The sequence below is a fragment of the Dasypus novemcinctus genome, chromosome 25 (genome assembly GCF_030445035.2).
Source record: "Dasypus novemcinctus isolate mDasNov1 chromosome 25, mDasNov1.1.hap2, whole genome shotgun sequence".
NCBI classification, from domain to species: Eukaryota; Metazoa; Chordata; class Mammalia; order Cingulata; family Dasypodidae; genus Dasypus; species Dasypus novemcinctus.
The window spans coordinates 43,881,717-43,908,791 of NC_080697.1; the positions used below are offsets into that span (position 1 = coordinate 43,881,717).

General features: G+C 39.6%; 1 protein-coding gene across 46 annotated transcripts in view; it reads left to right on the forward strand.

The window, feature by feature from the left end:
* MYT1L (myelin transcription factor 1 like) overlaps positions 1 to 25,942 on the forward strand; it is a 616,195-nt gene extending 590,253 nt beyond the window's left edge. For 15 of the 46 annotated variants that reach the window (XM_058287948.2, XM_058287965.2, XM_058287957.2 and 12 more), the window contains 4 exons: positions 858 to 949; positions 6,745 to 6,848; positions 22,633 to 22,776; positions 23,102 to 23,639. In XM_058287948.2, the coding sequence (XP_058143931.1) occupies positions 858 to 949; positions 6,745 to 6,848; positions 22,633 to 22,776; positions 23,102 to 23,242 (481 nt within the window). In that variant the 3' untranslated portion in view covers positions 23,243 to 23,639. Of the gene's footprint in view, positions 1 to 857; positions 950 to 6,744; positions 6,855 to 22,632; positions 22,777 to 23,101; positions 23,640 to 23,840 lie in introns of those variants that run through there. The other 31 variants (XM_058287946.2, XM_058287952.2, XM_058287963.2 and 28 more) reach the window with 6 other exon arrangements.
* The last annotated feature ends 1,133 nt before the right edge of the window (positions 25,943 to 27,075 follow it).

Below are 27,075 nucleotides of genomic sequence, written 5' to 3' on the forward strand. Positions count from 1 at the left end.
TATATAAATAGGATATCTTTTCCCCAATGTAACAGAGTTAGACTCACTTATAATTTCCCTATATGTGGCTCTTCTGCCCCTTTTATATGAACCTATAATTGACATCATAATCATTAAGTATATGTACAAGAGACTTGTATGAAGATATGTTCATATGCCAGTTGAGCCCTGAATCTCAGCAGAGTTCAACACCCACTCTCTAGTTCATCAGACATGCCCAGGACAAATAACAAAAGGGTGATGATGGACAACGCCCATCCCAAAAATCAAAGAGCATCTGCAACTGCAAGCAAGACAGTTCCATCCATCTGCCTCATGGGATCTAAGCCTCCTCTCAATCAGAAACAGAGTGGGCATCACCATCCCAAAATCCTCAGTATTGAGTGAGAAAACATAAGGGGGAATGTAACTATGGACTAAAGTAGACATTATTATTCTAGCAATGGAAGAACTTGTAACATTGATATAAAGGCAGTGGTCACCAGAGGTTCTGAGGGGAGGGAGAGGAAGAAGAGATATAATATGGGACATTTGGGGGATATTGGAATTGTTCTGAATAACATTGTAATGATGGATACAGGCCATTACACATTTTGTAAAAACCTACAAAAATGTGCAGTTGAAAGTGTAAACTAAAATATAAACCATTGACCACGGTTAGTAGCAATACTTCAATATGTGTTCATCAATTATAACAAATGTACCACATTAATCAAAGATGTTGTCAATGGGGGAAAGTGTAGGAGGTGGAGAGGGTGGGGTGTATGGGAATTCTGGTTTATGACCATTTTCTCTGCTCGACTTTGGGGTTCTCCTGAGACTTGTGACTAATGGGCCATTTCCTTTCTTGTCCCCAGCTTGTCAGGATGCCCCAGAGCCACATCAGCAATGAAGAAAGCAAAGTTGTCTGGAGAACAGATGCTCACCATCAAACAGCGGGCCAGTAACGGTAACCACAGTCTCCTCACATTTTTCATTTCACCTGCTGATCGGGAACAAGGGGACAATTATACAATATAACCCCAGCTCTTATATGCTTTGATTTATCCAGGACTCTGATAAACAGGACAGGTAGAGCTGATTTTTTTTTAGAAAGCAATAACGGGAATTCTGGCCATATCTATGAAGCTAATCAACTCAAGTGGAAAGCAATCTTTCCAAAAGTCTTCTCCCAGATTCCGCTACTACTCCCAGAATTATGAAGCAAAAGTCAAGAGCTTCCAGCATTAGCGATCTGCTTCCCCAGAATCTCATGACAGCCCCTACTTTCTTTGCCCTTTCCCTCTTCAGGGTCTCAGGTCCTCCTCTTTGTGCCTTACCTAGAGGGGCAGAATAAAAGGACTACTGGGCTATTAAAAAGCTAGTAAAAGCACAGGGACGTTGTACCCTCTCTTTCCTTCCTCTGTCCTGTCATTCTCAGCTTGTCTGGCTGCTTAAATCTTGAATCTATCTGCAAATGCAACTTCCTCTTAAGTGTCTCTGTTGCTACCTACCTGCATCAAGGCGTGTAAAGTTCTACAGGAAAAAAAAAATTCAGAGGTCGCAGGAGAAGCATGAAGGTGTGAGGAAAGTCAAACAACTTCCTTTCATTACATGCTGATCCTGCGTCCCTTAGAAACATTTTAACATGTAACCATTCAGCACACCTGTCACACTTTAGAGTATAAGTCCAACCTCCAATTCTCCCTATCTCGGAGAATTGAAGTAAAGAATGAGCAAAACTGGATTTACCATGAAACTAATGAAGCAGAAGCTTCAGGGACCTCACTTTCAAGGCCCATACCTACTTTTCTGTTCTTAAGAGGAACCCCAAAAGTCTATACAGGCCCCACAAAACCCAGGGCATTCCTACACTGAAGGCTGTTCAACCTATCAAAAATATATCCATCCTGCAAAGCTGCTCTTCATTCAGATAGACCTCTTGACCTCCTACACGATAGCCTTGTTCAGAGTCGGCTCTTCCCCCCAAAAGTCAACTGACCAGGAAACAGAAGCTGAGTAGCAGCCTACTTTAAAGACGCATGGCATCTCGGGGCTCCAGTCAGGAGAGCATTCTGTCATTTAATCATTTACTGGAGACCTCGTGGTTAGAATGAGGGGCAACAGTTGTCCCAGGTCAACATGCACCTGACTGCAAAAGTGTATTCTCTACCGCTGGTAAATTTCAAACATTCCTTAACATTATGCCCCATCAATTTACCAGAACAATGATCGGATTCATGATCTTTATCTCTAAGGCCCCGATTCCTGTGAGCACAGCATTCTTTCTCACCACCCGTTTACTCAGGTACATTTAGTTACTGTAGAAAGGGAGAGTTCGTGGAGTCCCTGGCTGGAAGGAGTTCTCAGCTTGGCCTGTGTATTCTCTCCCTGGAGAACCACCCATCCAGCTTAAGGAACCGAATTTTGAAACGTCGGGACAACCAATGTCTCCTTCACTCTCAGTTGTTAAGGTGCAGTGTTCATTGCTAGAAAGAAAACATTTCTGAGCGCCAGCTCGGTGCCAGGCACTTTGGAAAACACTCCATATTAATATTTCACCCTCAAAACACCTGTTAGGAAAGCCAAAATTCTTAAACAAATTGATCTATGTGTCAAAGTTCATTACTGATCAGTGTAGGAAACAGCAGTCAGATGGTGTGCAAGTTCAAAAAAGAAACATAAGGAAGGAAGGAAGAGAAGGAGGGAGGGAGAAAGAGAGGGAGGGAGGAGAGAACAGTTTTATATATACTAGAGGAAGATAGTGCAAAATTCCACAGAGACGCAGATCTGTCAGAGCCACTGAACTGCATTTTTGTTTTCCGTTGGCATGAGTTAACATTTAGGGTGTCAGAAATTCAAAATCTTTTTTTTGTAATTGCCAAACATGAAATATTAATCAGAAAGAACAAGTACTGTGTTTGAGAAGCAGAAATAAGCAATTTGTCTATAACTAGTAACTAGAGGAATCAGTAACAAGGTTTCATTCCCTGACAAGGAACCAACTAGCATCCAGGTGCTAAATGAATCACAAGGTTACTCAGCTGTGTGCAGCTCCTGTAGGCTACTATCAACCGATTTCTCGGATTAAATCAAGTTTCTGAATACAGTTTGCTTATTCTAAGATTCAGAGCAAAAAAAAAGGAAGAACTCTTTCTGCCACAGACCTATTGCCCCCATGTATAAAAGACAGAAACTGAGCAGCCCAAGTCATTTGGACAGGAAGGGGCAGAGGGCGATTCCAGCCCACTTCTTTCTAAAGCCAAAGTCGCTGCTGGAAGCCCGGAGGTCTCTTGTCTGATTTTCCCTAGTCTGTCCTGACACCATTTGTACAAAGATTAGGGGTGTCTCTTACCAAACCCTACAGTGTATTTCTTTTCATGAGAATGCTGTGATGCAGGAAACAGAGAATTAAGCATCATCTCTGTATCTTTATAGGTAATTAAAGGCCACAGGCAGCAGAAACTGTACTTCTACAAATATTTTCCACTGCAGTTATACCCATCCAAAAAATCAAAAGATGCATTTTTAAATTTTCCAATAGAGTATGTGGAAAAGACGTTCTCTCTCTTTCACTGGCTATCATGAATGCAAAACCTGATTCAACCTCACTGTTAGGCTTTCCTGTGTAACCAACGAGTGAAGAATCACAGCCAGCTCCCCACCTCACCCCCGGCCCACCCCACCCTGGGTTAAAGTGACAGTGGTATTAAAAAGCCGCAAGGAGACCCAAGTGACGCACAAAGTCACCTCCACTCTTAAGCTGCTAAAGCTGGCTTGGGTGGGTCAGTTCAGGATTTGGATTTTTCCTTTACTCTCCACCATTTATATGAGAAAGAAGAGAATTATTGGAAATGTCCTTGAAACTCCCTTCCAGCTCTGAAGTACATTTTTATCTAAGTATTTTTTTAAATATATATTTTTTTGAGACAAGCCTACACTCATCTCCCTCCTCCATATGATTTTCATTATTTTCCTTATCCCATGGAATGACCTCATACAATTAATTAGTACTCTGCTATCTATGATCAGCCAAGTGGAACTTGAACTTATCAGTGGTCTCTCTTCAAAGAGCCTTTGCAAAGAACTTTTTTTTTAAAGATTTATTTATTTATTTATTTATTTCTCTCCCCTTTCCCTCCCAGCCCCAGTTGTCTGTTCTGTGCATCTATTTGCTGCGTCGTCTTCTTTGTTCTGCTGCGTCGTCGTCTTTGTCCACTTCTGTTGTTGTCAGCAGCACGGGAATCTGTGTTTCTCTTTGTTGCGTCATCTTGTTGTGTCAGCCCTCCGTGTGTGCAGCGCCCTTCCTGGACAGGCTGCACTTTCTTTCACGCTGGGCAGCTCTCCTTATGGGGCGCACTCCTTGCGTGTGGGGCTCCCCTACATGGGAGACACCCCTGCGTGGCAGGGCACTCGCGCGCATCAGCACTGCGCATGGATCAGCTCCACACGGGTCAAGGAGGCCCGGGGTTTGAACCGTAGACCTCCCATGTGGTAGACGGACGCCCTAACTACTGGGCCAAGTCTGCTACCAGATAGCTTTACTTATTATTTCATTCATAGACTTTCAAAGGAAATCATGGAAACAGGGAATTTTGATGTAACAGTTAGGCAGGTCCATAGAATTTTTCTTACTCTTCCTATAGAGAATTATCCAAAATTAAATCTCTCTGGATATTTAAATAGCTTTGGAGATCTACTTTTGGTGGTTTGGTAAGAAACTGCATACCTGCCTTCTTGTTTACAGATGAATACTATTAATCTTCATTGAAATATAATAATGTTTCTACTCTTTAATTTCTTTTGCTATCATTTGTAAATTAAAAATTAGAATTTCAATTTAATTTTTAAAAGGGGACTGGTGTTTTTCTTCTATTTATTGACTACATTTGTTTTGCACAATGTATCCATACATTACAGAGAGATTAAGACTCATTATAAAAGGGACTTGGAAGAGAAGTGTTTCCCTTCTCAGTACGTGCTCAAAGAGAAGAAGGTTAGAATGACTAACAGCCATTTTAGAAGAATAGCCTGAATTTGTGAGGATAGAGACATTGTAAAGGTCAGCTAGATCTCAGGATGTGGCCAAATAGACATGCTTTTCTGTGTCTTTTAGAAAAATATGTATCTCTATTCAACTAGGCTATGCAGTATTTCTTGGATTGTCCCAGTCTGTAAGTCTCAATAGATTATATCCCTTTGTGTCTGCAGAGCTTCAAAATGGTGTTGACCCCCTCTGAGCTCCCATCAGGGGCCTTGGCTGAAAGCATGTTCCACTGTTGGGTTTTTTTTTTTTTTAAGATTAATTTTATTTATTTATTTGCTCCCACCCCCCATTGTTTGAGCTCACAGTCTGCTCTCTGTGTCTGTTTGCTGTGTGCTCTCTGTGTCTGCTTGTCTTCTCTTTAGGAGGTACCAGGGTCAGAACCTGGGATCTGCCATGTGGGAGAGAGGCACTCAATTGCTTGAGTCACCTCCGCTCCCTGCTTTATTATGTCTCTCACGGTCTTTCCTCTTTGTGTCTCCTTGTTGCATCATCTTGGTGCATCAGCTCACGGTGCATGCCCATCTCTCCAGCTTGCTGTCTTGCTTGACTTCTCTAGGAGGCACTGGGAACCAAACCCGGGACCTCCCTTGTGGTGGGTGGAAACTCAATCACTTGAGCTTCATCCGCTTCCCTGTTCCTTTGGTTTTGAGTTAGGATTCCTTGTTGTCCCATGTGACCAATAAGAACAACAATCACATAGCCTGGATTTTCAAGGGTAGTTACACTTGCCAGTTTTCTGCTCCTTTTTCTGCTAGTACACTCAATTGTGTGCAAGCAAATGACCAAAAATGGAAAAGAATCTGGATCCTTTGGATCTTTATTGTGTAATATTGGCCACAACTAAACAGAAGCAGCCAACTGAGCTAGCATTTAAAATATTCTTTGTAAATATAGTAATTTGGCCCATGTACCCAGACAGATTAATTTCTACACCCACATTCAAGAGCTCACGCATTGGCACTCCCTATGTCACATCACTGTTCTCTCCCTCTCAAGGTCACATGTAGAGTCAGATGCCTCCTGAGGGATATGGTTGTACTAACAAAGCTATACTAACAGGCTTTTTTTTTTTTTCACTCAAAATGAGAGGTTTTGTTTTGTTTTTAGCCAGGTAAAATATTCAGAGCCCTTTTGTGACCAAATTAAACTGTTTTATTTTAGTAAACAAGATAGTACTTAAAAGCCACTGAAATCCATTGGTTAGATATCTGTTGTCTCTTTTCCATAATCTGAATGTAAGCTCCCAGAGGCCAGGGACCACATCAGTCCTGATTGCAGATGTACCAGCAGGATCTGGCACAGAGCTTGGCACATTCACAGAGTGAAAGAGTGAGAAAGTGAGTGAGTGAATGAATGCATGCACAGTGAATAAATGGAGACAATAAATACAGAATTGGTAAAAATATCCAGGTCAGAGGTTCAAATCCTGAGGCTGATTATTCCTAGGGAGCTTTAACCTTTCAGCCTTTGGGTCCCCCATGTGTTCACAGGTGAATGTTTAGTTTTGATTTTCAGGAATCTTAGTTGTAAAAAGTTGTGGATTGGGAATAAAAGGCCACACAAGTTGTGTCTCTCTTTTTATCCTTTAATTCAGGGGATATATTTTCCCAGTGAATTTAATTCCAATTAGGAAAAAAAAAGAACAAACAAACCTCAAATTTCCAACTCTAATATTTTCACATAAAGGAATTTTAATATGCTAATGTTTATCATTACAGGTATAGAAAACGATGAAGAGATCAAACAGTTAGATGAAGAAATTAAGGAGCTAAATGAATCCAATTCCCAAATGGAAGCTGATATGATTAAACTCAGAACTCAGGTAACAGTTTTTCGAAGCCCTAAATTTTAGCTCTAAGTACAATTACACCAGAGCAACATGACAATCAGTCTGTAGAAGAGCTGTCATTTCATTTGTTCTTTACTCCTTGTTTCCTCTCCCTCCCTCCTTCCCTCCTTTCTTCCTTCCTTCTTTTCTTTCTTCTTTTTCTTTCTCTCTTTCTCTCCCTCCTCCCTCCCTCCCTTTCTTCCATCCTTCCTTCCTTTCTTCCTTCCGTATTTTTTTACCTTATGTTTTGGTCACCTGCTGAAATAATTTCAGTGGCAATATTTGCTTTAATAGAATGGCCATCCATTGTCCTTTCTCTTTGTTTTATATTTTTAATGAAACACTATTTGTGAACAGTCATCTCCGCAGGATCACCTGTACCTGCAGCAGATTATTTGTTACTTAAGGCCCTTAACGTTACTTACTCAGGTTCTCTGGGCAGCCAACATTATTGGGATTACCAATAGGGACGGTCTATTACTTAAGACTTAACTCCTCAGAGTCTGTTACTTGTGAAGGAGTCTTCTATGTGTATGCAAATTCTCAGGCACAGAGATGTGGGGCTGCAGAGATGTCCAGAGACAAGCAGCTGAAAGAGCTCTGCACTGAGGAAGGGGGGAGGGAAGAAACATTACTGAGCATCTCTAAAGTGCCAGATAACAGAGTGGCTTAAGTCATGGAACTCATTTGATCAGCAGTAGCCTAAAAGGTAAGTTTGCTGAGCCTCATTTTATACATGAAGAACCTAAGATTCAGAGATGAAGTTGCTCACCTAATCCAAGGTCACATAGTCAGTCAATGGCAGAGTTGGAATTTGCACTCACGCCTTTCTGACTTCCAAACCATGTGCACTGCCTTATGTGCCTTGCTGCCTTCCTAGGAATTGCATTAGAGTTCAGCTCACCCAGTATAGGCCCTGGGAGTCTGGGCAAGGACGTGCATTGCCGGCAATGTGATTCCCTGCACTTTCTTAACACAGGTGAGGTGTTTTATTCCATTAGAAATTAGAGCTCTTCCTTCCTCTCATCTGTTGCTGTGGAGTTGAACCAGTCCATCCACAGCAAGGGCACTTTTCCAGCAGTAGATGGTGTTATTGAGATTTTTTTTTCCGGATGTCAATCCACTTTTATTTTTTTATTTATTTTTTCATTTTTAGATTACATAAATATTACACAGAAAATACAGGGATCGCCCCACTCCCCATACCTCCCAAGAGTCGCTTCCCCAGCCTCTGTAATGTCAGTTCAGTTGACTGGGAATGAATCCAGAGGACCAGTGATTAAGGTAATACTGGCAGCTCTCATTTATTAAGTATTTACTCCCTGGCAGGCCGATTCTAAGTGCTTTACATGGATTAATTAATGCGGCCTTCTTAACCACATGAGGTAGGCCTTCTAATTACCCCTATTTTACAGACAAAGAAACTGAGGCCGAGAGAGGTTAAGTAACTTGTGCAATGGTTTTATAAGCACAGACCATTACTGGCCCAGTGGCCCCACTGTGCTGCCTCTTGATCCTCTTCATGCAGTAGGCAACAGACTCTGCCCGCAGTGGGCACAGCTTCTCCAGGGACGGGAGCACAGTAACCAAATGGAATTTCCATGGCTCCTTTGCAGGGTACACAGGACGAGGTGAAAGGTAGAAAATCTCTCTCGCCGTGGAGGCTAAGGGGTTTTGATACCAGTCTACTTGCAGAGCGGGCATCAGTCCACTGGTTTTACCAGGCCCCTAGTCTCAGCCCCAAGGATTGTGCTGAAGCCGAAACCAAATTCCGCACGTTTGCCCTGGTCACAGGCTTACCTGACACGGGTTGAAGTTTTCCTTAAGATTTACGGAAACTAGTTTTTGAGAATGGAGTAGCCGCTGTGTGGTTTTCTCAGCCCCTGGGGCAGCCAAGTTCATGGTCTCCTCTGAGGACTCAACAGCCACAAGAATATTCGATGAATTTTTTCTGGTTAAGAAAACCTCTACCAAACCTGCAAAGATTTTGTTTGATTGGGTCAGAAAAAAAAAAAAAAACCCATCCTCCATTTTATTCTATTCGTAGAGGTATAAAATTAGAAAAAGTTTAACTTATTTCCTCCTCTGGATAGCACATTTCTAAGCAATTCCTGATGATTCTAAATTTTCTTGCCTATGCACTGGTGTTAAGTTTACTGGGGTGCATTTCAAACATCCAGGAAGTGTTTTTTTCCCTCTTAACTAAAGGTCTTCCTCTGCGGTTAAGATTCTTGTTTTGCAAAGTCTTTGTTCATTGATTTATGGAAACTTCTCTAGTCCTCTTCCCTCCCACAAACAGCTCTCACCCTCCAGCTGTGAATAAGCTTCAACTGCTGGAGGCAGTTCAACCACCGGCCAAGCCAGGAAACGTGCTCCTCAAGAACTAGATTTAGAGAGCTTGCAATCCTAGCGAATCCTCTTGGGTTGGAGAGGCGTTTAGACTAGATGTAAACAGTAAAATCTTTTCACATACTTGGTTTCCCCTCTCAGGAATCATCTTTTCTTTGTTCTTCATCACGAGTTTTTTTCCCTTTTGATATCTGCGGTGAATATCTGCCCTTAACTGCATCAATTTATATCTGATGTCAAAAACGAATTTTAAGGGTTAACTCTTAGTTTCACAGACTTAACTAATTAAAGACGTGACTTCCCCACTTGTGCCCAAGAGTTCATGTTTTTATATTCTAAAAGGCAAAACAATGTCTTAAAAGTGAGCTTAGAGGGGTGTGGGTGTAGCTTGGTGGTTGAGCGCCTGCTTCATATGTACGAGATCCCGGGTTCAATCCCCGGTACCTCCTAAAAAAAAAAAAAGTGATCTTAGAACCCATAAATAGTGTTCACGCTGAGCCCTCGTAGTTTCTAAGCATTGCAGTTTGCAGGCCTGGGCCAGTGTACTGTTGGGGTAGGCAGATCGCACCTGAATACAAAGATGCCCGCCCAGCCAACACAAAATCTTAGTATTTCTTAAACAGGTTAGACCTCGTGCAAAGCTTAATGGAAAGTAATTTGTGTGGATATATTTAAGAGCTCCCTCTCTTTATATGCCTCATCCAAATGCCCATTTGAAAAGTCAAATGTGTGCAGCCAGTTTCGGTCTCCGCCTCCCAGGTTTATAAATGAGCTGTGCTCCCCGTGGCTTCACTTTGTATTGGTGATCACTATCTCCCGACTTCTGTCCAAAACCGCGGACACATTAAAAGGTCCCTAAGCTTTGCTAAAAGTGCCTCTCACACTCGCATTCCTTCAGTCACAGAGAGGGGGAGAGAGTCCACGGCAGTGTATATTTTTGTCAAATCTCACCTGAGATAAGGCAACATTTTCTCAGGGGCCACCTAACAAAATTTAAACCACACTGTGACAAAGGAAACGCGTGCTTGATCACAGACTCCAAACAAATAAAGGGCACAAACGAACCAGTGAGGGGAGGCAAACGACGATTTCTACAATGTTTTCCCTTGAAACCTGAGGCGAGGATCTCAGAACCAGTTCGGGAGAATTTTGGCTTCACAGAGGTGACGACGGACCCTTCTCGGGGAGAGGCACAGGCCCTCCCCACCATGCTTCACTTTCATCTGTTTCAGAAATTGCGCATCTAACCCAAACCTAGCACTTCACAAGTGAGGCATCTGAGGCCCAGGGAAAGCAAGGGGACTTCGCAGGGTCACAGGTCAAGTCAGCAGCAAACCTGAAACCAAAACCCTGGAAGTTGAAAGCAGCAGAGTTTAACTGGTTCTCCATTTGTAATGCTTACAAAAGTACAGAGAATTATTTCTATTTTCAATATTGTGGAACTGATACTTGGCTAAGTTTATTTCTATTTTAAGTCTTATTTTAATCTGAGCTCCACCTATTGAGATTTGTATGCATATATACTTTAAATCAGAGAACAGAGAGTCTTATCAGAGAGAGAAAAAGAGAACTCAAAGCATTTATGAATTTCAAATATCTGTCCAGAGTGCGAAGCTCTCCCCTGCCCTTCGTGGTGGAAAGGTGTTAGTATTACCATTTCTAGCCCCAAGAGCAGCTCTTCTTAAAATGTCAAATGTATTTTATTCATTACCTACTGGAAGAGTTCAACTCTAGGACAAACACTGCTTTGTTTAATTGAATGGGTGATCTCACCAAGCTGCAATGTGTTTGAACAGTACTGTGGGTCACGTCTTTTGGGTTAAGTTCATGCAACCAAGGCAACCATGGAACTGCAAAATCCAGATAAACTTCTGGTCAGCGGCTCGATGAGAAGGGCTGGCTCTCTCTCCAGGTCTTTTACCTTGACACCTAAGGCAATCAGAAATACCGTTTTCCCACCCCAATACAGAGTCTCTGCGTTAAGCCTTGACTTTATAGCATTCAGACACTAGCAGAATTGCCAAAGTTGCTTCTGAGCTTGGCCGTTTTTCCAGTCACCATTGAACTGAATATAGTGCATCGCACTCTTTGCAGTGTTTATGCCATGCCAGGGACCAACAAATATGTATTGACAACCCATTACCATGGATTCAAGCGAAAAGATACAAAGATGAGTGAAACTTACGTTCTGCCCTCATGGAACGTATAGAAATTGTTATCAGAATCCAGAAAAAGTACCCACTAAGGAACAGAGAGTAAGTACCACAGGAATGAAAGACCCACACACCAAAATTCATAGGCAGGGAGGGCCCCGTCTGCTTTATTTCTCTTGCTTATATATCAAGTATTTTTGGATTCAGCCAAGTGGTTAAAGTTAAATTTCTCAAGGAAAACTTATCTCTAGATTCACATCCTATCTAGCGGCAGAATGCAAGAAGAAGCCATTTTCAAACTTTAAGCGAAAAGAGAGAGCTTGTGCAGAGATAGCAAGGACAGAGCTATTTTTGCTCTGAAGCAAGAACAGATGAGCTTTAATAAATCACTGAACCATGCCCTTGCCGAGGTGGTAGGACTAATCCTCACATCTCTGCCCTTTCTTCTAAGGGCAGATGGTTTTATTTGAGTAGCTGTATAGATGGCGACCAGGTACTCATAGCACTGTGTGGTACGTTGCCATAGTTGGAAGAAGCATCTACATCCTATATATATAACAAGACAGAGACAAATTAATCCTCTCATTGTTGTCTACCATTTAAAATTTACATTGGAAAACCATGTTAAAGGGTTTTGCCATTGTAACTCATCGGCTAAGGTTTTTAGTATGGTTTGTTGAGTTTGATTTTTTAAGTTCCATAATTGCAGCTCTAATTGGAGATGGAAAGTTTCCACTTCCTCCAATATATGAGTGGAGAAAGTACTTTGAAGGTGTTTTTTATTTGGTTCCAATTATGTCGGGTGTCATTCCATTTTAAAGGAGTGACACAAATGCTAGAATGCCTCCAGTCAATGTCATTTATTAGTGGCCCTGCAGGAAGAATCCATATCCTCCTGTCCATGTTGAAACATTTAAGGATAACCGGGGCTCAGGATCCCACCAGGAGTTGAGGGTAAATAGAAAAGGAGTGAATCTGTTTTATAGGCCCAATAGGTGTGATTAGCAATGCAGGGGTTAAAAGACGTAAGGATGGGCAATATGTACATTTTCCCTGTTCCCACTTTAGGAGAAACAGTAGTGACTACTATAAAATAAGCTGAAAAAGTATTTTTAGGCAACTTAGGGCACCTAGCTCATGCCATAAGAGCTTGTATTGGTTGCCCAGTTTTTTAAGACGTCCCCCATGTAACCAGTTCAGCTCCTTGGGTAATCCTCAGGGGATGTTGGTGGATTGCAGGTGCTTTCAGGTTCACTACTGGGTTGCGCTGCAGATTCTACCAGGCCATGGTATGTTTTTATGTGCTTTGCTGGAAGCCAAAGAGAACACATGCATACCCTTTTCCCCATGTTAGTAAATTTACTGGACCATGCCAATTAACATTAGCTTCTTGTTCGTCTAGGGGTTTGTATAACACTTTAGGATAAATTTTTATAATTGGTATTTGAAAATGTCATTTTGCTGTTATATAATTATCCTCATTGCAATTTTAAACATTTAAAGTATATAAGGCTATTTGTATGACATCCTTTGGACTGGTTAGATCTAACACCCTATTCCCCCTTTTCTGTTTTGTAAGCATTGTTTTAAGGTGGCATGAGATTATTCTGTAAAAGAAAAATTATTTGTTAACATAATATTACTAGTATAATGAAATAGGGTTAAAACTACAGGTTTTTTATACAATTAGACTTTTGTTATTAGGCTAGGATAGATGGCTGGGTTATGCACACATCTTTGGGAAAGCACTATAAAATTTACTGTTGGCTTATTCACCGATGAATGTAGGCTGACTTGACTTGTTTAAGGAGATACTAAAGAAAGCTTTAGTAAGTTTTAAAATAAAGTGATAGTGACATAATTGGGCATTAATTTCTTAAATAAATTAACAATATTTAGGATTGTTGCACACAGCAGTGGTGTTTATGATAGCTTACTGTTACATATCACCCTGTGGTAGCTTTTAATGTGAATAAGTTAAAGCATCTGCCCAGTAGCAGCTTTCAGGGTAAATCAGACCAGTATGAGCTAAAGCACTTGCTTTTTGATTTTTAGGTAGAGAGGTTATTTTTATGATATATATTATTTTTAATAATTAAAACTACGATTAACAACAGTATCTTTTTATTTACTATTATGTTGGAACATTATTAAATTTTCAGGAATTCTATATACTCTTTAAGTATTCATATGAACCTTTTACCGAGGGTTAAAGAATCCCTTTTAATTTTATAATACTTTTAAATATTGTTCATTTAACTTATAACATGTTAAATGAACTTAACTATTATTTCATTTCTTTCAAGGTAAAAAAACAAATCCTTTGCAACAGCCTGAAATAAAAGATACTTTTCAGGATCTGACTTTGAGAAAGCATGTTTGAATATTATGTTCTCTTAAAAGTGATACGGAGGGAGGTGCGGGGTATATGAGGACCTCATATATTTTGAATGTAACATTAAAAAAATTAATTAAAAAAAAGCGATAAGACTTGTTTTTCTTAAACAGCCAAGGACATGACATGGTTAAAGTACAAGAAGCTATTTTGATTAAAAAAAAAAAAAAAAAAAGACTTTCTTGATATTCTGATTATTCATGAGAAAAACTCTTTATAAAAATTTTTTAAAGCAGACTAATGACTTAAGAAACTTTGAGAAAGAACAAAATTTAACTTTGCATCAGTGTATTACTTGATACCAAAGCTTTTTAAACTTAATAGATAGACCCATTAAATCTAACTTAACTTTATCCACAAAAATTTCTTTTCTGCACACCTTCTGCAATTTCTTTATTCATTCAGATTTTGTCCCAAATTTTGCTCTTTTTTAATAACTACTCATTTTATCTCAGGACAAAATTATTTTCAGTTGCCTTAATAATAAAAACACATTCTATATACCCTACATATATATTACCAAAATGATTTTGGAAAATGTTTCCAAGCAAACAAGTTACAACATTCAATTACCATCAACACTAAACAAACTTGCTAAAATAATGATTCAATCCAGTTATATGCAAATATAACTTTGTTTTAATTTCAAATACTTAGAGTGCAATACTAGAAACAGTTTTTTAGAAACATGTTGACAGGGGGAGACAGGCTACTAATAAGTTTTCCTGTTATGAGTTACTTTTTGTTATTATCAATTCAGTTTGTTTAGTAATGACTTTTTGGAATTAGCTATTTAAACACTTCAATTCAAACAATGCTCTCATAAACTTCTTATAATTATTTATAACTACATAGACTATAATTACTTTATCTTAAGACAAATCTTGCCTTCACAGAACACATTTTTTTACTGAATGCTACCACAATACTTTTTACAACTTGCCAGATACATTCAAGTTTTGTCCTGCATATTTCCATTTTGATTTTATGAAAACTTGCCATTTTATTTTAGGACAAAATACACCTTTTTGAACAAACATAAAATTCCAGTTAACATTTCCACAAACTTTTTACCTTTTTAAATATTCATTTAAGGTTTACATCCTTCATTTTATCCTGTGAAGAAAAATAACTATTCATTTTAATTTAGGCAAGAACTAGTTTTTATGAAGATACTTGTAGCAATTTCATTAATCAAGATGTACAATTTTTTCATTGTAGAGATCTTATTAACATTTATACTTATGTATTAATATAAGTGCTTATTTTTTTCTTTTTTATTTTCTTTTAAATGTTACATTAAAAAAATACGAGGTGCCCATATACCCCCACCCCCCTCGCCCCACTCCTCCCACATCAGCAACCTCTTCCATCATCATGGCACATTCACTGCACCCAGTGAATACATTTTGGAGCACTGCTGCACCACATGGACAGTGGCCTACAACGTACAACTAGTCTACGTTGTTCTCCCCCGGTCCACCCAGTGGGCCATGGCTTATTTATATTTAGGCCATTTGAATAGATCTCTTTTAGGAATTTTTATTTATTAGTTTATATTACCATCCAGAGGTATTAAAATATACACTGACATTAAACAAACAGACAAACACAAAAACAACTATAACACACTAACAGAAACATAAAGTTTACAATTTGACCCATAATTCTAGGTTTAGAGTTCCCATAACTCAAAATCTAAGGTTCCCTCCTTGGGGAAGTATGGACAAAAAGTCTCTACTGTTTGAAGCAATGTAATAATTTGTTCTTCTTTCACTTTACAACTAGCTGCTTTCAATAATTGTCGTAAAGTGCGGAGATAGATCTCCTGTAGCTCTCATAATGTATTTCCCATGTTATACGGGCCTCTGTGGTCAGCTTGCCTCTCTCAGGGCAGTGATGTCCTGTCTGTGCAGGATGCGTAGTCTGGACCAATCTCACTACACAGACACGTTTCTATGTCTGAACCCAGTGAGCAGCTTACCTCAAGAGGGTGGCTGGGACCACTGGCAGCGACGAATGTCCAGATTGTAGCTACACTGGGCTACTCCCGGCAACCCTCTTGAAAAATTCCCCTGCTAGGGGGAAAATCAGCTGCCCCCATGTTTGGGCACCAATTGCCATGGGAATGAAAGACTCACACACCAAATTTCATAGGCAGGGAGGGCCCCGTCTGCTTTATTTCTCTTGCTTATGTATCATGTATTTTTGGATTCGGCCAAGGATTGAGGTTAAAGTTAAATTTCTCAAGGATGTTTTGTCTTGGAACAAGAAACCCTGTCTCTAGACTCATCCTATCTAGAGGCAGAAGTGCAAGAAGAAGCTGTTTTCAAACTTTAAGCAAAAAGAGAGAGCTTGGGCAGAGGTAGCTAGGACAGAGCTATTTTTGCTCTGAAGCAAGAACAGAGGAGATTTAATAAGTCACTTAACCATGCCCTTGCCGAAGTGGTGGAACTAATCCCCACAAGTATGAGATCAGAATAACCAGGGGAGCTACTGTAATACCTGGCAGAGTGAGGTAAGTAAGGTTGTAGGCGAACCAGGCAAGAACTAAGGGGCTTTAGAGGGGAAGGACAACACCTGGCTGTCAAAGTCTACTATGGAGCCTTTAAGAGTGGGCCCGAAGACAGCTGTGGGATTTCACCAGACCAACATGATGAAGGGGGGAAAACACTCCAGCTGTTCGGAATTGTAGGGAAAAAAGAATGGCAGGAGGAGTTGGGGACATGTTTTGAGGCAGTCTGCTGTGATGACCTGGTCAGGTTCACATGGTTGTTTTGTTAGGGAGGTAGAGTAGATGGGAGTAAATATTAGAACATAAAAGAGAGGTATTATGTTGAGATTATTAATAGATTGCTTCCTGGATGAGAAATTAAATAGATTCTTTTGGTTGTGCTAACTGGACCAGAGCAAGCTTTCCTGTATTTAGCTTTGTGTCTTCTAATTTGGCAGGCCAGTTAACCCTGTGGCTAGAGTCTTGGGCCACAGTATTTCTGCACCATTTATAAGATTATAGATTGTTTTACCTTTGTCCTTTAGGTGTCTATGTAATCCAGTATCCTTATAATTCCTAAACACCAATTTCCATTCCTTCTCCAAAGTATATCCATTCCTCAAAGAATTTGTGTCCATATACATAAAGTTAACATAAAAGGCATTTTCCCTAAACAAGGATATATTCCTTGAGGTTATTTCCTTCCACCATCCCACTATTCACTTCTTGGAATTCTCCCACATACTATGCTTATTCTGAAAGTGTTTTTTAAAACATACCACACCATCCTAGGCAGGCAGTCTAGACCAGATGGTAAATATTGAAGGCTTTCAGACCATTTGATCATCGTTACAATGACTAAACTCTGCCCCTTGTAGCATTAAGGTAGCCACAGACAATACATGAATGAATTAGCTTGGCTGTATTTCCAACAAAACTTTATATGGGCCCAGAACTTTGAATTTAATGTAAATTTTATGTGACATTAAATGTTATTTTTCTTTTAATTATTTTCAACCATTTAAAACATAAACCCCATTCTTAGCTTGTGAGCCACACAAAAAACAGGCAGAGGGGTGGATTTGACTGCAGACTGTACTGACAATTGCTGGTCTAGACAAAGACTACCCTTCTTAAGAAATGCATCAGCACAGAAAAAGAGAAGGTATAAACTTGTCTGTTTAAAGCTGCAGTCTGACCCCTGACCAGACTGCTCGTTCTGCTTCCTCTGAAGTGATCAGAATATGCCCTAGATCTCTTTTCTAGCAACCTGCACAGACTGCTTAATTTCCTAAATAAAGAATCAAGAACAGGGCTCCCCTTCCTAAGATAGTTCCTCCTTTAACCATGGGGAACTAGATGTTTCTCAAAATTTTAGACTCATAATGGCACAGGGAAAGCAATGTCAATGAGGGAGGACAATTTCCTCCTTTTCCCTGAGACTGAGACAGGCTGGAGGATAGCTAGGAACACATTGCTATTGAGAGACACTCTCTGGAGTCTAACCCAGGCCACCTACACCCACGTCCAGTGCTCTATATACTATGCCAGGCCTTGTCCTTGTATAAACCCATTCTAGGGCAATATGGGCAACACATACTCCAGCAGCATCTAGAATCTGGTACCCCTAGATTGAAAGGTGAGGCGTCCGTAGAGGCCTGCTTTGTGTTCTGTTCTCCAACGCCCCCTCACTTGCGTGGATCAGTTGCATTCTCAGATGATGACCCCTTTAGAGGAAGGGCTAAACAGCTGTTCCTTTCTCAGCAGTGCTCTAGTTTTGATTAGTGCTATGCTGTATTAGCCAATTCCAAGTAGTTTCTAGGGTATTTTACTTTAGTGTGAAGCCCTTGGATTGGCTCAGAAGCCCTAGAAATATCAGATGTCTTCTTCCTGAAAAGCACTCCACACATCTCCATATGAGATGTCCACTGGGCAAGTATCATTATTCCTATTTTCCAGGGAAAAACAAACAAGATTTGCCTGACTAGTCTAGTACAGCTGAAGCCGATAGCACCATTTAGACTCCCAGTTTTGTTACCATCCTAGAGAAGGTAAGTAAATATGAGCAGGAATGACCATATAAAAGAAGCCTGGAGCTTAGCGTTTATAAATTGGATATTCGGATAATTCAAGGGTTAGAGGGGTACAATTTGAAGAAGCTGTGTCTGTGAGGATTGACTCGTATCTTTCAGTTCTATTTTTAAAAATAGTGAAGTCTATGTTTTCAGATATCCCCTCTGAAAATTAGCATGAGCTTGGGCTCCTGTTCCGATACAAGAGATTATAATTTTCCAACGTCATGAAGGGCATGACATAGCACTCATGGCCTTCAGGGAGCACCTTTGTCCTCAAGGCATAGAATATGCATTCATTCAAACTACATGTGCTCCACTGCTGAGTGGAGCCAACAAAATGAGATTTGTTTTACTCTTGACAAGGTGTAGTAGTCAGCCAAAGGGGTGCTGATGCAAAGTACCAGAAATCTGTTGGCTTTTATAAAGGGTATTTTTTTTAAGATTTATTTTTATTTTATTTCTCTCCCCTTCCCTGCCCCCTCCCCCCAGCTGGTCTGCTTTCTACATCCATTCGCTGCGTGTTCTTCTGTGTCCACTTATATTCTTGTCAGTGGCACTAGGAATCTGTGTCTGTTTTTGTTGCATCATCTCGCTGTGTCAGCTCTCCATGTATGCGGTGTCATTCCTGGGCAGGCTGCACTTTTTCACACTAGGTGGCTCTCCTTACGGGGCACACTCCTTATGTGTGGGGCTCCCTTACACAGGGGGCACCTCTATGTAGCACAGCACTCTTTGTGTCCATCAGCACTGCATGTGGGCCAGCTTATCACACCAGTCAGGAGACCCTGGGTTTGAATCCTGGAACTCCCATGCGGTCAGCGGACGCTCTATCCATTGAGCCAAATCTGCTTCCCTATAAAGTGTATTTATTTGGGGAAAAGTTTACAATTGCAAGGTCCTAAAGAGTCCAACTCAAGGTTACTTTTCTCACCAAAGTCTGTTGCCACGTGTTGAAACAAGATGTCTGCGAAGGTTCAGCCTTCCTCTCTCTCTGTCTCAAGGCTCCATGGGCTCAGCTTCTTCCAATCTCAGCTGTAGCTGGGGGGCTTGTTTCTTTCCCTGCCTTCTTAGCTGCGCAGGGCTCTGGTTTCTTCAGCTGCAAATTATCAGGCAAATGGTTCATCTCTCTCCAGGCCCCAGGACCAAGTTCTCTCCTCTGCTGTGTTGATGGAGTTCGCTCTCTTCCCATGTATCTACTTCTGTGGGTCTCCTTAATTGAGTATCTGTTTATACAGCCCACAAAGGGGGCAAGGACTCAACCCTGTATGCCCTAAGGACATGGTCAAATCAAAGTTCTAATGTTGACTTAATCAGGTAAATGTAAAGCTTTTGAATTTAAACCATTCAAAGGGTATCACACCCAAAAGAGCAAACCAGTTTGCAAACATAATCAATATCTTTTATGGAATTCATAAATAGTATATCAAACAGCTACACAAGGCAAAAGAAGTTATAAGAATTGCAGGCTTACCAAGCCCAGAGTAGAGCCTTAGCTAACAACTCAAGCAATGTGGGAAGTTAAGACATAACTTTTGGATTTATGGAAATTCCTGAGCATAGGAAAATACTTGAACTTTCTCAGAAGGGTCTAGATTTTCAGTACAGAAAACAGGATAAAGGAGAAGTTGATCTAATATGGCATCTTTCCCCACAATACTGGTGGAAGACTGTCCCACAAGCGCCAAAGTTTAAACTGATCTCATTAGCTGAGGTTACTAAGAAGCTGGAGACATAGCCTAAGGCATGTTCCCTGTCCTGGGTGTTCCTTAAGTGGCTTTCTCTCTTCCCATGGAAATCATACCACACAGACACTCAGGAAACAATAAAGGATCAAGGGACAGCAAAAAAGCAAATAGGTGTAGAGTAGTTCTGACAAGATTCCTGGAGTCAGAGAACTGTGGGCAGGCTGAGGGGATACTGGGAGCACAAATCAGAGGCGCTGAGGACCTGGAGGTACCACCAAACTATGGTTGTTATGCAGAGAACTGCCCTGGCTGGAAAGGTGAGGAACACACTCTCTCTGCTTACTAAATATATAAATAATTACTATGCCCATTCCTTCTGGCACCTGTCCCTGTTTGTTTCCTCTTCATTCTCCTCATTTAAAACCCATGTGCCATGTAACAATTATGCAACCTCCCTAAACTATACTTCATATGTAGAAAACACACATCTGCTCAAATTGATATTCTCATTTCCAGTAGCTTACCCAATGGGCCAACTGTCATTAGCTCTGAGTTGCATATAACCCAGAATGCCCTGCAGAGAGTCACAAAATTAACTATGAAATTTCAAATGAAGGGAAAAGATGCCCTCCAGGGACCTAGGTTCAGAGCCTGGTGGACTGGCCTCTACATCAACTCAAGACTTTGTTAGTACCATAAAATGAGTGATTTGATTAATAATTACTAGAAAAACAAATGAGAAAGGAGTACTTTCTAAATGTACTGAATGGACCCTTATGACATTGATGGGTCTTCCACAGAGCCCAATCTCTGAGAGAACAGCTGATTCCTTTCAAAGGGAGACACCCCACACTTAACCCATCACCCTGAAGGGTGTCTGCCAAAGGTGAGGCCACTGGTGGGACCACTGGTGTGGCAGTTTGATATTATTTATGAATTCCAAAAAGAGATATAGATTATGTTTGTAAACTAATCTGTTCCTCTGGGTGTGACAACCCTTTGATTGCATTAGATTCAGCTGAGAAGTCTGATTAAATTATGTTAAGATTAGGGCTCTGATTCAACCACTTCATTGAGTCCCAGCCCCCTTGTGGGCTGATAAAACAGACTTTCACACAGAAAAGAAGAACACAGAGGAAGAGCGGCAGTTCCGTAGACACAGAAGAGGAATGAACTTTGGTCCTGCGGCCCAGGGAAGAGAGATGAGACTGATAGTCTACAGCTGACCTTGTAAAGAGACCAGAGCAGCTGAGTGTGGAAAGAAACAAACTGTGGAAAGAGAGACAAGCCTTATAACAGCCTACAGCTGAAATCAGAAGAAGCTGGGCCCATGGAGCCTTAAGAGGAAGTCGATGGCTGAATATTCACAGACATTGCCCACCATCTTGCTTCAACAGTTGGCAACAGAGTCTGGTGAGGAAGTAACTCTGAGCTGGACTCTTTAGGGCCTTGTATCTATAAGCTTCCAACCCAAACAAACACCCTTTATAAAAGCCAACAGATTTCTGGCACTTTGTATCAGCACCCCTTTTGACTGACTTATACAACTGGTTTCTAACAAAAGGTCTGAGATTGAGTCTCCTGAATGTCAGGCAGGAGGTACTCAAATAAAGGGAGAGACAATTAGATTTAAAAGTCATAGTTAACCAAATACAATAGAAAGATAATTAGAGGTGAAATAGAGGGGACAGAAGAAAAGAAATGCTCATTAGATAAATTCAAGAATAACAAGCAGAGCAAGTAGAAGGTAGGAGGTGGACTGGTCAGAGAGCCCCTGGACATCATGGATAGGTTTGTCCAAAGAGATTAACCTCTAGCACATGTAGAGACAGGCTTTGGGGACCATTATATCCTACATGGTGTAATGCAAAATTGCAGTGACCTTTGTGTAGATATGGGCAGCTGTTGGGCCATATCTGGGAAATTAGTTGTGTAAGTACTAGAGTGTCTGGCTCATAGGTGGAGGCCAAGGAGGAACCCACACTGAAGGCCTCTTGAGGTTGGCAAGAATTAAATTCTCTGGCTTATTAGAGAAAGGAGTGGCATAGGCAGCTATGATAGGCCTTTATCTGAAATGTAAATGCATTAATACCATAACATGTAGATAAAAACAGTACCTACATGGTATTTATCTGAGACCTCACAAATGAATCACTAATTTGAGAATTTATCTGTGGCAGAATTAGATTCAGGCTAAAGAATGAATAACTTTTAGCAGGAAATCAGTAAAATAATAATCCAAATAAGTAAGGCAATCCCATCAGGCCAGCATAGAGAAGACGAGAGTGGATGGAAGCAGCAGCCATACGATAATTCACGTGCAACAACAAACAAAATGTTTCAAAGATTGAGTACTAGTTGATACAGCCCAATCACCTGCCTTACATTAATCCCACCTCAGAAAGACAAGCCGTTATAGTCAAGTTACCAAATTTTCACGCGTAATGAATCAAAAGCATACAAATCAAAACTCCTAAAATGACAAATTCTTAACTCTGAAGCCTTTTTATTCAAGAAAAAAAGGTTATTTCTTTGCATCTGATAGGACTGTTGTCACTCACTGCAAGAGCGCATGCTTCCTAACGGCTTGCCTTATATTACATGTTACACAAATTTGTGCATTTTAGATTACCACAATGGAGAGCAACCTGAAGACGATAGAAGAGGAGAACAAAGTAATTGAACAGCAAAATGAGTCTCTTCTTCATGAACTGGCCAATTTAAGCCAGTCTTTAATTCATAGTCTAGCTAATATCCAGCTGCCACATATGGTAAGTGATTGAGAGTGCAAGATAAGGAATTTGGCGATCTTCCACAGTTCACATCATAAAGTAGATGTCTTTTTTTATTATTATTATTTCTATGGTTCTTCAACCATTGGATATTTGTGGTCACCACCCCCAAAACCACAAAATTAACTGCTAAAAACCTCGGCGGGGCTGATCCAATGTATCCCATAAAATTAAGTACGTTCTAAATAGGCATTTTAAATATCATAACACAGTGGCACTATGCTATTATACTATTTGATGCTTATGTGAATATACTATTAAGTAAATAAAAGTTGTATATGAACTACTATTTAATATCTCGTAGGATCCAATCAATGAACAAAATTTTGATGCTTACGTGACTACTTTGACGGACATGTATACAAATCAAGATCGTTATCAGAGTCCAGAAAATAAAGCCCTACTGGAAAATATAAAGCAGGCTGTGAGAGGAATTCAGGTCTGAACAGCTGCTCTAGTGATGAAAATCTTGCTTAAAAAAAAAAAAAAAAAAAGGATGCCTCTTGTTTTTTGCTGCTGTACTTTACCAGAAAGTGTTATATATTTATTTCTGTTTGAAACAGTGTTATGCTTACAAGACTTCATAATGATTTTATGTCTTGCTTTAAAGATAGTAACTGCAGAATAGTTTTGGAATACATTCACATTTTGTACGTTTTCATATAAGCTGACATAGTGTGATATGCCATGTAATGTTTATAGCTGCTAATGTATGCACATTTTTGGGGTATATATATTTCTGAAGAGGTAAGCTGATCAAAATAAATAGAGTGTAAATTCTTTTTAATGCTTTAGTGATTAAATGTTTTAGTATTTTGAACTGAAATGGACAAAAAAAAAAACAGCTTTGAATGACAATGTTGCAGTCCTGCAACCACTTTTTAAACACTATCATTTTGCCTCATGTTGGAGGATTTTATGGAATTTAAGAAATACATTTTGTGTGCATATTGTTTCATAGCAAGAATTGGTTGCAAAAAAAATGCTTTATTTTTGAACAATGCTTGGAAATATTATGTGATCTTTTTGTTTGTTTGTTTTAGGAGGATGGTGGATGGTGGGGGCAATAAATGAGTTTTTTTGAATTCCAAGGAAATGGCATGGATTAACTGTAAGAAATGAAATAAGTAATTTATTGTAAGACAACATCAAGCCATGGAAACTTGACAGAAGATTCAAAGCAGCTAAAACAGCACTTTTAAATTAACTCCTAAGCATTACATGGTATGAATATGGAAACTTCAGTTAAGACAGGAACTTATCAGAGGTGGACAACATGAAGATTTCCTTTTTCCTTTTCAATAAACTTTGAAACAACCTTCTCTTATCTCTCCTAAGTTTTGTGCCCCTCTGAACTGTCTGTTATTGCAATGTAGTTTATCTCACAGAATTTGTGTGTTTTCAATTGAAGTTAAAAAAGATACTTTAAGAGCATTTATTTTCCCTTTTTATTTTAAAAATTATTATTATTGTGTATTTGGGGGATAAATGCAAATGATTTGTTACTGGACTGAATTTTCTGCTGGTTTGGGTAGGAAATACAATTCAGTAAAATTTCTCCCTCTCCACCCTCTCACCCTAACTTTGGCTTTGAATAAGCATTTGATCCTATTCAGAGTACTCTTAAAATGAGTTTATGTTTTACCCTGGGTGGGCCATCAGTTGACCATACAGCATTTACATAGCCTTGTCGTTTGATTTATTGTGATCTAAGAATGAATGCAATCAGATTTTAAAAGTAACTAAATATACTTCAGCACTTTTTTTGCTTTACACTAGATCATTTTAGACTTGTTTATACCTTCAAGATTTGTTTGTTTTCTTCCAAATGACTGCACTATATGTATGCATAAGACCACTTTTTATTGCTGCATTTTCCCCTTTTGAGTCGTACCTTTGATGATGTATTGTGTTTTCTGATGTTGACTTGATTTACATTTAATAGCATCGCTTTTCCTTCCATGTCTTGATGTTATGCAGAAAGTACAAAAGTACTTTAAAATTTTGTTATGAAAAAAGATGGGTTTTGTAAAAATAAAAATAAAAATATTTTTAGCAGAACAGGACTTACAGGGTCATTGTCCCCACAATGTGCCAGTTGACTATTTGCACTTACCTTGTCCTATATATCCGTACGGAGGTGTGCAATTCCTTGTGTCATTAGCCTTGTGACACTGAACCTGGACAAATTATAGAGGAAGCCCTCACGGCTGATCCAATAATATTGCTAAGGGAGACTACAGGGATCTCACAACAAATATTCTGATACAATACTCAACCTCGGTATATATATATATGTATAAATATATGTATATCCCAGCGGCACTTTATACTGTTCACTGTACAAAAGCTTACAGTTTTCCACGAGGACTTTAATAACTAGCTGGGAAAAAAAGATTATGTAATTACTTTGGGGCTCTGCAGTATCTTCTCTGTACAGCGCCCTCTTTCTGTTGTGCTATTAGTTGTAGCTGCCATGCTCAGAATTGCCTTTTTGAGAGCTGAAGCAAGGTGCTTGTTGTTCACCTGATGCCATATATATCGTCTAGGGCCCTAGCCTCCTTTTAGGGCCCCCCATTGTTCATAATGGCATATGCATTTCCCCACTGCATTGTGTCTGCAGCTTCTTTGCCAATATAGTAATGCTTTTAGTAGAGTAATAGATAGTATCAGTTTTGGATTCTTATTGTTATCACCTATGTACAATGGAAAGGGATTTTAAGCACAAATCTGCTGCTCATCTAATGTTGGTACATAATATCCAATCAAAAGTTACCTGTGACTATTATATAGGGATCACAAAAGTGTCACATATTAGAATGCTGACCTTTCATATGGAATTATTGTGAGTCATCAGAGTTTATTTATTATAACTTATTGTTCATATTCATTTCTAAGTTAATTTAAGTAATCATTTATTAAGACAGAATTTTGTATAAACTATTTATTGTGCTCTCTGTGGAACTGAAGTTTGATTTATTTTTGTACTACACGGCATGGATTTGTTGACATTTTAATTTTGCTATAAATGTGTGGAATCACAAGTTGCTGTGATACTTCATTTTAAAAATTGTGAACTTTGTACAAATTTTGTCATGCTGGATGTTAACACATCTTACTCTAAATAAAAAAAGGTGTTGCCACATTTGTAGCACGGTAGCTCTCTAATTGGTCTGCATTTTCACTTGCTGTGGAAAAATAATGTCTGGAACCAGCAGGTTTCACTTTGAATGTTTCATTCCAAAATTAGTTCTCACTCTAAAAAAAAAAAAAAAAAAAAAAAAAAAGTTTCAGGGGAAGTCTAGGTTTCTGCTCCAAGGCATATAAGATTAAATTATATTTTAAAGCTATATAGTTTATTATCCTTACTGTCTTACTTTTAAAATTTTTTTGCCACATTTGTGATTTCTCCCTCCTTTTCTGCCCCTTCATCTCTTTCTTTCTCTCTCCCTCTCTCTGCCCCTCCACCTCTCTCGCCCTCCCTCCCTCCCTCCCTCCCTCTTTCCCTCTCTCCCTCTCTTCCTCTCTCCCTCTCCCTCTCTCCCTGCTGAATCATTTGGCAGTTAGTTGCAGATATGATAACCAGTCAGCTCTAAATACTTCAAAATGCACCAGCTAAGAACAGGGACATTTTCCTACACTACCATGAAACAATAATCACACTTAAGATGATACTGCTGTTATTTAACATACCTTCATACTAAAATTTCGCAGTTGAACCCATAATATCCTTTACACATTATTTTCCTATCCAGTGTCCAACCAATGATCACACACTGCTTGCCATGTGCCATGCCTTTCATCGCATCATTCTAGAAGAGTTCCTTGGCTATGCTGTGTCTCCCATGACATGGACAACTTAAAAGTCCAAGGCTGTTTGGCAAAATGTCCCTCAAGTTGGATTTGTCTGGTCCTTCCTAATGATTAGATGCAGTTTAAATAGGAGATGTTGATGACATTTTCAATTTTGTCCCATTGGGGTTACTTAGGTGCTTTAAAATAATTCATGGTTACTATGCCATTTGTGAGGAGATGATTTGGGCAACAGATTATCAGTAAGAATCTGAGTATCTAAATCAATAATAAAATTTAAATTATCTTTTGAATATGACTCAACAATGAATTATCCACTTTCATGTCACCTTTGTTAGAAGTAAAAATTTGAAACTCAAAACTCCCTCTGCAATATATGCAATCCCTCAAAATATAAAATTTGAGGAAGAAATTCTCATATTCTTTGTTAAATTCCAAAATCTTCTGCTGCTCCGATTCAAGGTT